Genomic DNA, 17,037 nt, shown 5'->3' with positions numbered 1-17,037 from the left:
AATAATCGCAAGTAATATCGAAGAAATGTTACCACTAACATGAAGTACAATATGTCACGAAAAAACAATCTCAGAATCAGCGGGATCCGTTGAAGCGTTCCAGAGTTATAACCTCATAAAGTGACAGTGGTCAGAATTGCAAAAATTGGCCTGGTCATTAAGTACCAAATTGGCTCTGTCACTAAGGGGTTAATCATGTTTTCCTGTTCCTGCTAGCAGTTCTTGAGATGAGTGCAGGGCTGCAGGAATTCCTGATCAGAGCCTTTTTGCTCTGATCTGTAGAGGAAGAGCTTTACTACTCACCATGTACAAAAAGTGCAGCCCAGATTCATCTCCACTAAAAGATGAGATTCTAAGATCTTGAATAGAGCAGATATTTATAGGACATTTCATAACTTACCCAAATTCTTATAAAAGCATATTCAGCACATACTGCATTTAAATAGTGTACCCAATTTATTATATATTTTAGGAGTTGGTCCATTTTATACGGACTCCGACTCCACAGCCCTGCTGCTGACAGTGACTAACAGGTCTTTCCCAATACACGCAGGCAGGGAGATAAACATATATGGCTGAAATTGTGCAGCAAGTGTCTCATACATGCTACCTGGGAATCTTCTTCATGAATCAGGACTTTTGGTTCTAATACAATTTAAAAAATAAATACAATTTACTAAAAATGTAAAAAAAACATATCTTACCCATACATCAATAACATTTGTGTGAATTGCTTAAAAAATACAAGAATAATATGGAAAAAAGCCTTAAGACTATTATAAATATTTGATCTGGCATGCCAAAAGTAGTCAACCAAAAATGAGAGAATTTAGTGGTTTATGGGGGTTACCACGACTATGATATTGATGATCCATTTTTAGCGTAAGTTACCAATATCTAAAGGGTGGGAGTCAGATATCAGGTACAAATGATGACCAGCAGTTAAAAGCCGATATGCTTTACCCAGAGCGGACACTAAACTGTGCACAGAGCTGTGTGGTTCCAATTGTACACGGTTTACATCCGGCTTCTGTTGGTTGTGGGTGTCAGACCCCCACGGATTTTGATAGGTCATCAGTATTACAGTGGCGGATAACCCCTATAAACCACTTTTTCCAACCTAAAGAGGGCAAACTTGTTAAAGATATATCAACAGCTGCAGATCTGCTGGAAGGACAGCAAATGGCGCTGTCATTTGTGCATACGGGACTGTATGACCTCTCCAACATGATTGTGATCAATTTATCTTGCGACTGTGTCCTGATAATGCAGCTCATGGATGTTTCTGTCTCATGTCAAATAATTAAGTCTACCACAATGTCTGAATGGTAATGATTTTACTGAAAGATTAAATTCTGCAACAAAACCGAGCCATCATTTTGAATGTTGCATCAAGAATAGAATATCTTAGGTCACCTGTAAATTGACATTGACATCATCCTTACCTTTATTGCACGGCAGTTGCTCTATGGTAATAAGTGCCCATCAATAACACAAAGAAGTAATTTTCCTTATACAGCCTTATAATTGTGCTGCAAACTGTGCTGAAAACTATCTTACCATCCTGTCCACTGATTCCGTCTGCTACTTGCCCTGTGCCCCCAGTACGTAGGAATGCACCAATTTTGGCAGACCATGAAGCTTTTTGTAGAACCTTTGCCTTCTTTGTAGGTGGTTTCCCCTATGGAAACAAACAAACATAAGCTGATGCTTTCTAATTTTGTTAAAGAAGCACTACTGTTCATTTTGCTTCTCCCTAAACCTGTGTAACGTAGTCACGGATTGTCGTCTTCTCCGGTTTCCAGCGCCGCTCCACTGCACTTCGTTTTCTGAATTACATGACATGATCTAGACTCTCTGGATCACAGTTGGAGTATAGGTTTCAGCTGCAAAACTTTTTTTTATAATATTAGTCTATGGAGTCTCACTCTGACGCGCTCTAGGCTTACACTGTACAATCAACGTCCAGATCACACAACGTGCCGTGCAAGCCGGCAAGTTAGAATAGCAGTCACGTGATTCAGAAGGAGTCAAACAGCACTGGAAACTGGAGAAGAAAGCAATCGGTGAGCATATTACCACACTTATACTACATTTACACAGGGTTAGAGAGTAAAAATGTGAGTGCCTCTTTAAGCTTTATAGGAGGAGTGAGACTCACATTTTCTAGACAATGGAGGCATGCATAAAGCTATGACTAGAATTAGTTTTTAAAAGCCCGATCTTTGTACAGCCAGGACTACAGCAGATCATGCCTTAGCAGAAATCACAAACACAATACGTGCACCAGAAACATAACAGCAAAAAGGAGAAGAAGATTTCCTTTATGCCGGGTCACCAACGACAAAGATTAACATCCACCTGAAGCCGGGCAAGAACACTGGCTTTCTTAGAATTGGACGAATAGCTGCGTGAACAGGAGGCGCTGCAGAATCTCTTTGTTTTGGAGAAGAAGGTATCACGTGTGCCAACTATTCCACACATTTCACAGATAGCTGAGGTTCAGAAAAAAAAAATTGCATTAAGTTTGAAATTTTTACATTTTGTTTTATGTTTTAAAAATTACATGTCAGAAACAGTGATAACACATAGTAGATACCAAAAAAAGCAAAATGTGAACTGTGCATAAAGACTGTGGCCATCTGGAGTTTATTGGGAAGGCTGGTTGTGCAGGCGCACTACTGCTTTATTCTAAGTGAAGGAATTGAAACTACAAAAAGTCTTCTGAGAGCGGCTTGCACTCCATGGACCTAATATGGAGCAACAGGGCACAAGCGCAACCAACAACTCCATTCAACTCTATCCGACCATGGTCTTGTGGCCAGCAGAGAACCAGGAGAGAGTGAGACATACGAGTCCCTGTTCTGATAATTGGTGGGGATCACAGTGCATTGGTAGTGATTTACATTAACTGGAAAATCCCTTTAAAAATCCTTCCATCTTGCTTTATTAGCCAAGTTCTAATCTAAAACATAAGACCCGCATCTCACTATTAGGGTCATTCAATGGTAGCTTACGTTACCACACAATAAAGTAACTTACGTTACCAAGATGATGGTAACTTACCTTACAATAAGGTTAATCCAATGGATGGTAACATATTGTAACGTAAGTTACCATTAGCTTAGTAACGAAAGTTACTATACTGTCTATAGATTAAGGGGTGCTCTACTGCTTTTAAGTTAAGGTGCTCAGGAGAAAAAACAATCCAAAGTCAATAGAAATACTCCGGCACACAAAAAAAAATACGATGCAAATGATTTTTAATATTTTCCAATATGAAATATCCAAAAGATGGGACTCCTTATTGTCCAAAATGATATGTATAAACAAAGTTTCCATAAACATATGTTCCTTCTTACAAATTAATGATTCAGGACTCCTATTTGTCCGTAATGTGATAATCCCCACACACATTTTACACAGGTATATAATCCTTTATACAGACATGTGATTCAACGTTTCGGCTAATCAGCCTTTCTCAAGAAACATCTGTAGCTGAAACATATATAAGAACAAAATATAAGTAAAAAACATATATAAAAAAAATACTTAAAGAAGGAAAAATAAAAGAAAAAAACTGAAAAAAAGGAAAAAGGTGGAGTTCCCAACCAAATGAAATGGTTTCAGGTGTTCAATGAGACTAACCAAGCCATTTAGACATATGATGTGCAAAGATATAGTAGATAATAGAACATGTGTAATGGGTATAACCCCAAACGAACTCCTATAAAGAGAAGCCACCTCACATCGCATAAGTAGAAACCAGAACAACAGGGAAAAGTCCATCTCCACCCGTGACTGTAAACAGTGCCAATAAATATGATAGGTATACAGTGTCCTTTCAATCACCCAGTACGTAAAGATTAGGTTAAAACCTTACTTGAAAAGATTTCTCAAGGGGAAAAAAATTGGAAAGACAATGTCCAATGCACTTAAATGAGAAATGGGTCTTCTAGGATAGTATTACCTGCAGTGTGCGGATAGGAACGAAAGTCACCATGTGTGCCTCCATGGTGCGCAGTCCGGGAGCAGGAGCTGTATGTAACGGCCGCTGTGGGTCCTGATGGTAACCCACGGCTGCCGTTACATATAGCTCCCTCCTTTTTTTATGGGGAGACAAGGGATACAGGCACTGACCAGGGTACAATGCCCCACTGAGTGGCAGACACAAAAGATAAAGAACACAGGTACAGGCCAGGGTACAAAGCCCCACTGGGTGGATAACACAAATGATAGAGACGGGACCTGGCACCTCAGCAGCGAGAAACTAACTGAGGTAGTAAGATGCTCAGGCATTCCCCTAGAGGTACCTGATGCCACTTGGCCATTGGCTGGGGACAACTTAGGAGAATGCACACAGTCTCAATAAGAGTCAGGGAGAGCCGGCGCTGCCCCCCTATACACACACAGTCAGGAAGTATGCAGAGAGCAGGCAGGAGACAAGAGGTGCACAGCATGAAGGCGGCAGAAGACAGAACTCACAGCATGGCCCTGAGTAGTGAGTAAGTTGTCGTGTAAGGCAGGTGGGGAATGGGAGGCCATGCAGTGATGCTGGCAGAGTTGTTACAGTATAATTGTTCAGATTCACTATGTCGCTTACCCCATGTGTAGGCATTGCAGCAGCTGAAGTAACCATGGTTACGACCACTAAGCACCATCTGTCACTATGTGCGTGGTCATAACCATTGATACTTAATCTACTGCAATGCCTGCACATGAGGTAAGGGACATAGTGAATTTGAAGAACCATACTACATTTCTAATTTGAGGCATTTGCTAATATTACACCTACTACATATTGAAAAATGATTTTTAGAGATGGGAATATCCCTTAGATAAGTAAAACAGGTTCAGCAGGAATGGGAACCCTGCTCACGGGAGCTTATTATCTTTCTTTACAAGCTGTGTAAAAGAATAACATTGAAGAAGTTCAGGATGTCGCTCATTTTTTAATTGAGAACATAGGCTGTTTCTGTACCGCTAAATTCAGGAAGCCAGATTCTAATACATTCCTTTTAAGGGTGTTTCTAGGCATCTCAATGCTTCTGCAAAGCTATATTGATAAGAACATAGAAGCATCTTACGGAATCTGGGGCCTTTTTCTACTCAAGATCTGTGGGTCAAAATACAGTGGGTACGGAAAGTATTCAGGACCCCTTTAAAATTTTCACCCTGTTTCATTGACACATTTGGAAAATTCAAAAAAGTTAATTTTTTTTCCTCACTAATGTACACTCTGCACCCCATCTTGACTGAACAAAAAACAGAAATGTAAAATTTTTTGCATATTTATTTAAAAAAAAACTGAAATATCACATGGTCATAAGTATTCAGACCCTTTGCTCAGACTCACATATTTAAGTCAGTTGTTGTCCCTTTCCTTGGGATCCCTCCTTGAGATGGTTCTACTCCTTTCACTGGAGTCCAGCTGTGTTTAATTAAACTGATAGGACTTGATTTGTAAAGGCACACACCTGTCTATATATAAGACCTAACAGCTCACAGTGCATGTCAGAACAAATGAGAATCATGAGGTCAAAGGAACTGGCCAAGGAGCTCAGAGACAGAATTGTGGCAAGGCACAGATCTGGCCAAGGTTACAACAGAATTTCTGCAGTATTCAAGGTTCCTAAGAGCACAGCGGCCTCCATAATCCTTAAATGGAAGACGTTTGGAACCATGTTATGATCTGGTGGCCTAGGAGCAGCATGTGACGTACTCTGGAGAAGGTGGTACCTGTACTGACCGCAGACCCTGAACTTAGCAACGCAACTAGAAATAGCCGTGGGATGTACCTAACACTCCCTAGACACCTCGACACAGCCTAAGGACTAACTTCCCCTAAAGATAGAAATGGGAAAACTATCTTGCCTCAGAGAAAATCCCCAAAGGATAGACAGCCCCCCACAAATATTGACTGTGAGAGGAGAGGGAAATGACAAACGCAGACTGAAATCAGGATAAGCAAAGGAGGCCTTACTAGCTAAAAAGAAAGAATAGGACAGAGAGCTATGCGGTCAGTATTAAAACACTAGAAAATATCCACCACAGAAAATACAAAACTCCACATCTGACTAAAGATATGGAGGGTATATCTGCATCTCCAGAGATACCGCTTGGCTGCAAAAAATCCCTACACAGACCAAGCAGGACAAGACAAAACATGAAAATGCACTGAACTATAAGGCCCACAGCATGTGGACAACAAAAACAAAGCCAGGACTTATCTTTGTTGAAAAGCACAGCAAACAGGAGAGACCAGAAAGGGATGTGAATCCTCCAAAAACAATGGACAACTGGTACTGACTAAAGGATCAAGAAGGACTAAATAGCTGAGTCCAAATTGCAAAAAGTGAACACACCTGATAAATGCTGCGATCCACAGACAGCAGCACTACCACTCATAACCACCGGAGGGAGCCCAAGAGCAGAATTCACAACAGGACCACCAGAAGTCTTCCTTAGACCTGGCCATCCAGCCAAACTGAGTAATCATGGGAGAAGAGTCTTGGTGAGCGAGGTAAAGAAAAACCCCAAGATCACTGTGGCTGAGCTCCAGAGATACAGTAGGGAGATGGGAGAAAGTTCCACAATGTCAACTCTCACTGCAGCCCTCCACCAATCAGGCCTTTATGGCAGAGTGGCCCGACGGAAGCCTCTCCTCAGTGCAAGACATATGAAAGCCTGCATAGAGTTTGCTGAAAAAACATATGAAGGACTCCCAGACTATGAGGAATAAGATATTCTGGTCTGCTGAAATGAAGAAAGACCTTTTTGGAGATAATTCTAAGTGGTATGTGTGGACAAAACAAGGCACTGATCATCACATGCCCGATACAATCCCAACAGGGAAACATGGTGGTGGCAGCATCATGCTATTGGGGTGTTTTTCAGCTACATGGACAGAATGACTGGTTGCCATTGAAGGAAACATAAATGCAGCCAAGTACAGAGATATCCTGGATGAAAACCTCTTCCCTTCCAGAGTGCTCTGGACCACAGACTTGGCCGAAGGTTCACTATCCAACAAGACAATGACCCTAAGCACACAGCTAAAATAACAAAGGAATGGCGTCAGAACAACTCTGTGACCATTCTTGACTGGCCCAGCCAGAGCCCTGACCTAAACCCAATTGAGAGCATCTCTGGAGAGACCTGAAAATGGCTGTCCACCAACGTTCACCATCCAATCTGACGGAACTGGAGAGGATCTGCAAGGAAGAATGGCAGAGGATCCCTAAATCCGGGTGTGAAAAACTTGTTGCATCATTCCCAAGAAGACTCATGGCTGTACTAGCTCAAAAAGGTGCTTCTACTCAACACTGAGCAAAGGGTCTGTGAATACTTATGACCATGTGATATTTCAGGGTATTTTTTTTTTTTTAAATTTGCAAAACTTTCTACATTTTAGTTTTTTTCAGTCAAGATGAGGTGCAGAGTGTACGTACATTAACCCCTTTCTGCCATTAGACGTACTATTCCGTCCATGTGGGGTGGGCTTTACTTCCCAAGGACGGAATAGTACGTCATAGGCGATCGGCCGCGCTGACGGGGGGAGCGCGGCCGATCGCAGCTGACATCCGGCACTATGTGCCAGGAGCGGTCACGGACCGCCCCCGGCACATTAACCCCCGGCACACCGCGATCAAACATGATCGCGATGTGCCGGCGGTGCAGAGAAGCATCACGCAGGGAGGGGGCTCCCTGCGGGCTTCCCTGAGACCCCCGCAGCAACACGATGTGATCGCGTTGCTCCGGGGGTCTCTTACCTCCTCCCTGCAGCAAGTCCCGGATCCAAGATGGCCGCGGATCCGGGTCCTGCAGGGAGGGAGGTGGCTTACCAAGTGCCTGCTCAGAGCAGGCACTTGGTAACGCTGCAGCGCTGTTTGACAGATCGGTGATCTGTCAGAGTGCTGTGCAAACTGGCAGATCACCGATCTGTATTGTCCATCCCTGAGACAAAGTAAAAAAGTAAACAAAAAATTTTACAAGTGTGTAAAAAAAAAAAAAAATCCTAAATAATGAAAAAAAATATATATATATTATTCCCATAAATACATTTCTTTATCTAAATTAAAAAAAAAACAATAAAAGTACACATATTTACTATCGCCGCGTCCGTAACGTCCCGACCTATAAAACTGGCCCACTAGTTAACCCCTTCAGTAAACACCGTAAGAAAAAAAAAGAGGCAAAAAACAACGCTTTATTATCATACCGCCGAACAAAAAGTGGAATAACACGCGATCAAAAAGACAGATATAAATAAACATGGTACCGCTGAAAGCGTCATCTTGTCCCGCAAAAAACGAGCCGCCATGCAGCAACATCAGCAAAAAAATAAAAAAGTTATAGTCCTCAGAATAAAGCGATGCAAAAATAATTATTTTTTCTATAAAATAGTTTTTATCGTATAAAAGCGCCAAAACATAAAAAAATGATATAAATGAGGTATCTCTGTAATTGTACTGCCTTGAAGAATAAAACTGCTTTATCAATTTTACCAAACGCGGAACGGTATAAACGCCTCCCCCAAAAGAAATTCATAAATAGCTGGTTTTTGCTAATTTTGCCTTACAAAAATCGGAATAAAAAGCGATCAAAAAATGTCACGTGCCCGAAAGTGTTACCAATAAAAACGTCAACTCGTCCCGCAAAAAACAAGACCTCACATGACTCTGTGGATTCAAATATGGAAAAATTATAGCTCTCAAAATGTGGTAACGCAAAAAATATTTTTTGCAATAAAAAGCGTCTTTCAGTGAGTGACGGCTGCCAATCATAAAAATCCGCTAAAAAAACCCGCTATAAAAGTAAATCAAACCCCCCTTCATTACCACCTTAGTTAGGGAAAAATAAAAAAAATTTAAAAAATGTATTTATTTCCATTTTCCCATTAGGGCTAGGGCTAGGGTTAGGGTTAGGGCTAGGGTTAGGGCTAGGGTTAGGGTTAGGACTAGGGCTAGGGTTAGGGCTAGGGTTATGGTTAGGGCTAGGGTTAAGGCTACAGTTAGGGTTAAGGCTACAGTTAGGGTTAAGGCTACAGTTAGGGATGGGGCTAAAAAGTTAGGGTTAGGGTTTGGATTACATTTGCGGTTGGGAATAGGGTTGGGATTAGGGTTAGGGGTGTGTCTGGGTTAGAGGTGTGGTTAGGGTTACCGTTGGAATTAGGGTTAGGGGTGTGTTTGGATTAGGGTTTCAGTTATAATTGGGGGGTTTCCACTGTTTAGACACATCAGGGGCTCTCCAAACGCGACATGGCGTCCGATCTCAATTCCAGCCAATTCTGCGTTGAAAAAGTAAAACAGTGCTCCTTCCCTTCCGAGCTCTCCCGTGTGCCCAAACAGGAGTTTACCCCAACATATGGGGTATCAGCATACTCAGGACAAATTGGACAACAACTTTTGGGGTCCAATTTCTCCTGTTACCCTTGGGAAAATACAAAACTGGGGGCTAAAAAATAAGTTTTGTGGGAAAAAATAGATTTTTTAATTTTCACGGCTCTGCGTTATAAACTGTAGTGAAACACTTGGGGGCTCAAAGTTCTCACAACACATCTAGATAAGTTCGTGGGGGGGTGTAGTTTCCAATATGGGGTCACTTGTGGGGGGTTTCTACTGTTTAGGTACATTAGGGGCTCTGCAAACGCAATGTGACGCCTGCAGACCATTCCATCTAAGTCTGCATTCCAAATGACGCTCCTTCCCTTCCGAGCCCTCCCATGCGCCCAAACGGTGGTTCCTCCCCACATATGGGGCATCAGCGCACTCAGGACAAATTGGACAACAAATTTTGGGGTCCAATTTCTCCTGTTACCCTCTAGAAAATACAAAACTGGGGGCTAAAAAATAATATTTGTGGGAAAAAAATTTTGTTTTATTTTTACGGCTCTGCATTATAAACTTCTGTGAAGCTCTTGGTGGGTCAAAGTGCTCACCACACATCTAGATAAGTTCCTTAGGGGGTCTACTTTCCAAAATGGTGTCACTTGTGGGGGGTTTCAATATTTAGGCACATCAGTGGCTCTCCAAACGCAACATGGCGTCTCATCTCAATTCCTGTGAATTTTGCATTGAAAAGTCAAACGGCGCTCCTTCCCTTTCGAGCTCTCCCATGCGCCCAAACAGTGGTTTACCCCCCACATATGGGGTATCAGTGTACTCAGGACAAATTGTACAACAACCTTTTGGTTCCAATTTCTTCTCTTACCATTGTCAAAATTAAAAAATGGGGGCGAAAAGATCATTTTTTTTCACAAAAATTATTTTTTATTTTTACGGTTCTGCATTATAAACTTCTGTGAAGCACTTGGTGGGTCAAAGTGCTCACCACACCTCTAGATAAGTTCCTTAGGGGGTCTACTTTCCAAAATGGTGTCACTTGTGGGGGGTTTCAATGTTTAGGCACATCAGTGGCTCTCCAAACGCAACATGGCGTCCCATCTCAATTCCAGTCAATTTTGCATTAAAAAGTCAAATGGCGCTCCTTCGCTTCCAAGCTCTGTCATGCGCCCAAACAGTGGTTTACCTCCACTTATGGGGTATCGGCGTACTCAGGACAAATTGTACAACAAGGTTTGGGGTCCATTTTCTCCTGTAACTCTTGGCAAAATAAAAAAATTGGAGCTGAAGTAAATTTTTTGTGAAAAAAAGTTAAATGTTCATTTTTATTTAAACATTCCAAAAATTCCTGTGAAACACCTGAAGGGTTAATAAACTTCTTGAATGTGGTTTTGAGAACCTTGAGGGGTGCGGCTTTTAGAATGGTGTCACACTTGGGTATTTTCTATCATATAGACCCCTCAAAATGACTTCAAATGAGATGTGGTCCCTAAAATAAAATGGTGTTGTAAAAATGAGAAATTGCTGGTCAACTTTTAACCCTTATAACTCCCTAACAAAAAAAAAATTTTGGTTCCAAAATTGTGCTGATGTAAAGTAGACATATGGGAAATGTTACTTATTAAGTATTTTGTGTGACATATCTCTGTGATTTAATTGCATAAAAATTCAAAGTTGGAAAATTGCGAAATTTTCAAAATTTTCGCCATGTTTCCGTTTTTTTCACAAATAAACGCAGGTAATATCAAAGAAATTTTACCACTATCATGAAGTACAATATGTCACGAGAAAACAATGTCAAAATCATCGGGATCCGTTGAAGCGTTCCAGAGTTATAACCTCATAAAGGGACAGTGGTCAGAATTGTAAAAATTGGCCCGGTCCATAACGTGCAAACCACCCTTGGGGGTAAAGGGGTTAATGAGAAAAAAAATGAACTTTTTCGAATTTACCAAACCAAATGGCTGCAATGAAAGAGTGAAAAATTAACGGGGTCTGAATACTTTCCGTACCCACTGTACGTGACACAAAATAGTTAATAAATAACTTTTCCTATATGCCTACTTTACATCAGCACAATTTTTGAAACAACATTTTTTTGTTATGAAGTTAGAAGAGTTAGGCTATGTGCACACGTTGCAGATTTGCCTGCGGATTTTTCTGCACTAAATCCGCAGCTCTTGGCAGAAAAAAAAGGTGCGTTTTTTGCACAGTTTTGCTTTTTTTTATGTGTTTTTGTATGCGTTTTTGAAAGCTAAATAAAGATGTATAATTGAACAAAAAAAAAAAGATTTGTGATGTCATGTCTTGTCCAACCTTCTCTTTTACATTTGTCCAACCCACACTCCATTACACACATAGATAGACAGATAGACAGACAGACAGACAGATAGATGGAATGAGATAGACGTAGATAGATATATGGATAGTTAGGCTACTTTCACACATCAGGTTTTTGCCGTCAGGCATAATCTGGAGAAATTTTTTAAAAAAAAAGGATCCGTTTTTTTTTCGCCGGATCCGTTTTTTTTTCTCATAGAGTTGTATTAGCGCCCGGACTTGACTGATGGCCACACGTTTCATCCGTTTTTTGCAGGATCTGTTAAAAGAAACTTTCCGACGGACGGAGAAAATGTACACTGTGTTTGGACCTTTTGGTATGTGACCCGGCTTGTCTTCTGCCCTGTTTTACCATCTTTCGTCTTGGTTATATCTGCTCCTTTCTAGCTTTGAGTTCTGCCTTATATTTGACCACGTGTATTGCTGTGACCTCTGGTACTTCTTATTCTGATGGTTTCTGAAGCGGCTGGTCTGACCACTCTTTCGCCACTTGGTAGCACTTGTGCTGTTGCTCAGTGGTGTTATGCTGTGTGCGCAACCTCTCTTCCCTCACCAGCATTCCCTGGTGAGGTTGCACTATACTGCACTGCAGCAGCATTATAGTAACATTTTCTGAAATGGATGCCACAACTGCTATATGTGTGTTGCATAATGCTCAATTTGGTTGCCCCAGAGATACTTCCTTAAGGTTAATGGCATGTTCAAGGACTTAATCTGGGGAAGACAAGCTCCAAAAATTAAACTGGAAACGAGATAAAACAATGGGTGGCCTTGCAGTCCAAAATCTGTGGGTTTATCACATGGCAGCTCAGCTCCAGCACATTCATGGGTGGGACGACCCTGGAACTCCCCATTCAACGTCTACTACTCCAATCACATTTTAAATCATTCAGACTCTATTTAGACAAAACACCCCATACAGTCAAAAGAAAAATGGGAGGGTCCTATTGAAGATCGGCTGTAGTCTGAAATAATGGAAAGAGTTTGACAGTTATCTTTGAGTGAATCCCATAGATTCTCCCACTTACAAGTACTACACCAGTCATATAGAACACCCCAAATTCTCCATGATAGAGGGCTTCAACCAGACTCCCTATGTGCTAGATGTAAATCATGTCCGGCTAACATACTTCATATGATGTGGACATGTTCCGCTTAGGAAATCTTCTCGGGAGGGGCGTAATAGCGATAATTAATAGAACATACTCAGTCGATACAGATCCCTCTCCAATTGTATGTATACTGGGATATATACAAGATCTGAGCATCGACAAACTAGGCAAAATAGCAGTAGAACGCATGTTATACATGGCTAGCAAACCGATAGCCCAACATTGGTTATCAGAGCAGGCGCCCACAATAACAGAATTTATAAATAGATTAATTGGTTATTGACTCCTTCACCCCAAAGCCTATTTTCACCTCCCTGACCTGGTCAACTTTTACAATTCTGACCACTGTCTGATTATGAGAATGTTTTCTCGTGACGCATTGTACTTCATGATAGTGGTAAAATTTCTTTGATTTGACTTGCGTTTGTGCAAAAAAAATAAAAAATTTGGCGAAAATTTAGCAATTTTAAAAATTTTAATTGTTATGCCCTTAAATCAGTCGTATCGCTCAAAATAGTTAAGAAATAACCTTGACATTAGCACAATTTTTCAAACATTACTTTTTTGTTAGGAAGTTATAAGGGTTAAAAGTTTACCAGCAAGTTCTCATTTTTACAACAAAATTTGCAAAAAAAATTTTTTTTCTTTTTTTTTTTTAGGAAGACCTCACATTTGAAGTGACTTTGAAGGGCCTATATGACAGAAAATACCCAAAAGTGACACCATTCTAGAAACTGCACTCCTCAAGGTACTGAAAACCACATTCAAGAAGTTTATTAACCCTTCAGGTTCTTCGCAGGAATTTTTGAAATGTGGAAGGAAAAAATAAGCATTTACTTTTCTTTCACAAAAAATTTATTTAGACCTATTTTTTTCTACTTTTCCAACGGTAGCAGGAGAAAATGGACCATACAATTTGTTGTGCAATTTCTCCTGAGCATGCCGATACCCCATATGTGGGGGAAATCTACTGTTTGGGCAGAGCTTGGAAGGGAAAGCGCACCATTTTACTTTTTGAATGTAAAATTTGCTGGCATAATTAGCGGACGCCATATCATGTTTGTCAAGTTTTAGCTCCAAAGTTTGCATAATCATAAGGGTGGAAGGAGAAAATGGACCCCAAAAATTGTTTTGCAATTTCTCATGAGTTTACCAATACCCCATATGTGGTCGAAAACCCTTTTTGAGGCAGAGTGCAAAGCTCAGATGGGAAGAAGTGCCATATTACAGTGCAGATTTTGCTGCAGTGGTTTTAGGATGCCATGACCCACTGGCATAGCCCCTGGGGTGCCAGAACAGCAGAACCCCCCCATAAGTGACCCCATTTTACAAACTAAACCTCTCAATGAATTCATCTTGGGGTGCAGTGACTATATTGACACCACACGTGTCACAGAATTTTACACCATTGGGCAGTTAAAGAATAATTTACATTTTCACTACCAAAATTGTGTTAGCCCCAAATTGTACATTTTCATACTGGGAAAACGGTAATAATTGCACCAAAATTTGTCCCACAATTTCTGCCGAATGTAGAAATACCCCATATTTGGCTGTACAGTACTACTTTCCCATATGGAGTGACTTGGGAGGGACAGGGTGCTGTTTGCCTCCTGGAGCGCAGATTTTCCTAGACTAGTTTGTGGATTCCATATAAAGAGCCCTCAAGTGCTAGAATAGTAGAATCCCCCCTCAAGTGACCCAATTTTGGAAATTATACCCCTTTGGGAATTTATCTACAGATGTAGTGACGATTTTGACTCTATGGGTATTTTCCAGAAATAAGCAGCAGTGGATGCTGCTGAATGAAAATTGCAAACTGCCGTTGTAGTGACCAGTACATTATAACCAGCTCATGCATCTGGAGACACGCACCTGTAAATTAGGCGGGTTTTCATCACTATAGAAATGCCAAACATGTGGGCGCTAAATGTGCTTTAGGCACACTTGGACTCAGAAGGGAGGGGGAGAGCGGAGAATTTGCTGAATTTCTTTTGGCGGGTGGGGAGCCCTTTCGCTTTTCCAGAGCCTTTGCGCTACCAGTAAGAAACAATATTGTAATACCCTCTGTGCATTGTAATTGTAAATAAAAGCTAAGCTTTATGACCTGATAGAGCGGGAATTCTAAATGCGGTTCTCCCCTTTTGATAATAATTGGTAATATATCCCTCCAAGGCTATTTTTGTCGTCATCTTGATTTGGTGTTCAAGTGGTATTATTTAGGTAAGGTTTTACTAGTATTTAAATTTATAATGTGGTGGCATATGTAGGTTGTGCAGTACATACAATCGCAATAGAATGGTGTAATAACAGGGTAAATATGAAATAAAAATTAACCCCTTAGTGACAGAGCCAATTTGCAGCTTAATGACCAAGCCAATTTTTACAATTCTGACCACTGTCACTTTATGAGGTTATAACTCTAAGGCTTCAACGTATCCCACTGATTCAGAGACTGTTTTCTCATGACATATTGTACTTCAGGTTAGTGGTAAAATTTCTTCAATATGACTTGCATTTAGTTATGAAAAAAACAGAAATATGGCGAAAATGTTGAAAATTTAGCAATTTTCAAACTTTGAATTTTTATTCCCTAAAAATCAGACATAATGATCTGTGATGATATGTAATGATATGATCAGATATAACATCACACAAAATAGTTAAGAAATAACATTTCCCACATGTCTACTTTACATCAGCACAATGTTGGAAACAACATTTTTTTAGGACATTATAAGGGTTAAAAGATGACCAGTGATTTCCCATTTTTCCAACAAAATTTACAAACTCATTTTTTTTAGGGACCACCTCACATTTGAAGTGACTTTGGGGGTCAATATAACAGAAAATACCCAAAAGTGACACCATTCTAAAAACTACCCCTCAAGGTGCGCAAAACCACATTCAAGAAGTTTATCAACCCTTCAGGTGCTTCACGAGAACTAAAGCAATGTGGAAGGAAAAAATGAACATTTTACTTTTTCACAAATTTTTTTTTTACTTTGGAACCAATTTTTTTTTTAATTTTCACAAGGATATCAGGAGAAAATGGACCCCAAAATTGTTGTGCAAATTCTCCTGAGTACGCCAATACCCCATATGTGGGGGAAAGCCACTGTTTAGGTGCTTGGCAGAGCACCATTTGACTTTTTGAACGCAAAATAGGCTGGAATTAATGATGGCGCTATGTCGCGTTTGGAAACCCCCTGATGTACCTAACAGTGGAAACCCCATCAATTCTAACTCCAACCCTAACCCTAATCCCAACCCTATCCCCAACACAACCCTAACCCTAATCCCAATACTAAACACAACACACCCATAACCCTAATCCCAACCCTAACCCTAACCACAAACCTAACCCCAACACACCCCTAACCCTAATCTTAACCCTAGCCCTAAAGGTACCGTTACACTAAACGACTTACCAACGATCACGACCAGCGATACGACCTGGCCGTGATCGTTGGTAAGTCGTTGTGTGGTCGCTGGGGAGCTGTCACACAGACAGCTCTCTCCAGCGACCAACGATCAGGGGAACGACTTCGGCATCGTTGAAACCGTCTTCAACGATGCCGAAGTCCCCGGGTAACCAGGGTAAACATTGGGTTACTAAGTGCAGGGCCGCGCTTAGTAACCCGATATTTACCCTGGTTACCATTGTAAAAGTAAAAAAAAAAAACAGTACATACTCACATTCCGATGTCTGTCATGTCCCCCGCCGTCAGCTTCCCGCACTGACTGTGTCAGCGCCGGCCGTAAAGCAGAGCACATCGGTGACGTCACCACTGTGCTCTACTTTACGGCCGGCGCTGACCGTCAGTGCAGGGAAGCTGACGGCGGGGGACGCGACAGACATCGGAATGTGAGTATGTACTGTTTTTTTTTTTTACTTTTACAATGGTAACCAGGGTAAATATCGGGTTATTAAGCGCGGCCCTGCGCTTCGTAACCCGATATTTACCCTGGTTACAAGTGAACACATCGCTGGATCGGCGTCACACACGCCGATCCAGCGATGACAGCAGGTGATCAGCGACCAAAAAAAGGTCCTGATCATTCCCCAACGACCAACGATCTCCCAGCAGGGGCCTGATCGTTGGTCGCTGTCACACATAACGAGATCGTTAGCGGGATCGTTGCTACGTCACAAAAAGCGTGACGTTGCAACAATATCATTAACGAAATCGTTATGTGTGAAGGTACCTTAACCCTAACTTTAGCCCAAATCACTTTAA

At 41.2% G+C, this 17,037-nt stretch overlaps 1 protein-coding gene across 5 annotated transcripts in view; it reads right to left on the bottom strand.

The window, feature by feature from the left end:
• The window catches only part of L3MBTL2 (L3MBTL histone methyl-lysine binding protein 2), a 280,914-nt gene that overhangs the window by 176,993 nt on the left and 86,884 nt on the right, over nt 1–17,037 (bottom strand). For all 5 annotated transcript variants that reach the window (XM_069737089.1, XM_069737087.1, XM_069737086.1 and 2 more), the window contains exons 3-4: nt 2,362–2,495; nt 1,561–1,681 (exon numbers count right to left, since the gene is read on the bottom strand). In XM_069737089.1, coding sequence (XP_069593190.1) covers nt 1,561–1,681; nt 2,362–2,495 — 255 coding nt within the window. The remainder of the gene's footprint in view (nt 1–1,560; nt 1,682–2,361; nt 2,496–17,037) is intronic.

Source organism: Ranitomeya imitator, chromosome 8 (assembly GCF_032444005.1).
Source record: "Ranitomeya imitator isolate aRanImi1 chromosome 8, aRanImi1.pri, whole genome shotgun sequence".
Taxonomy (NCBI): domain Eukaryota; kingdom Metazoa; phylum Chordata; class Amphibia; order Anura; family Dendrobatidae; genus Ranitomeya; species Ranitomeya imitator.
Note: the sequence above shows the minus strand (reverse complement) of the source record. Positions and strands in the feature narration are given on the sequence as shown.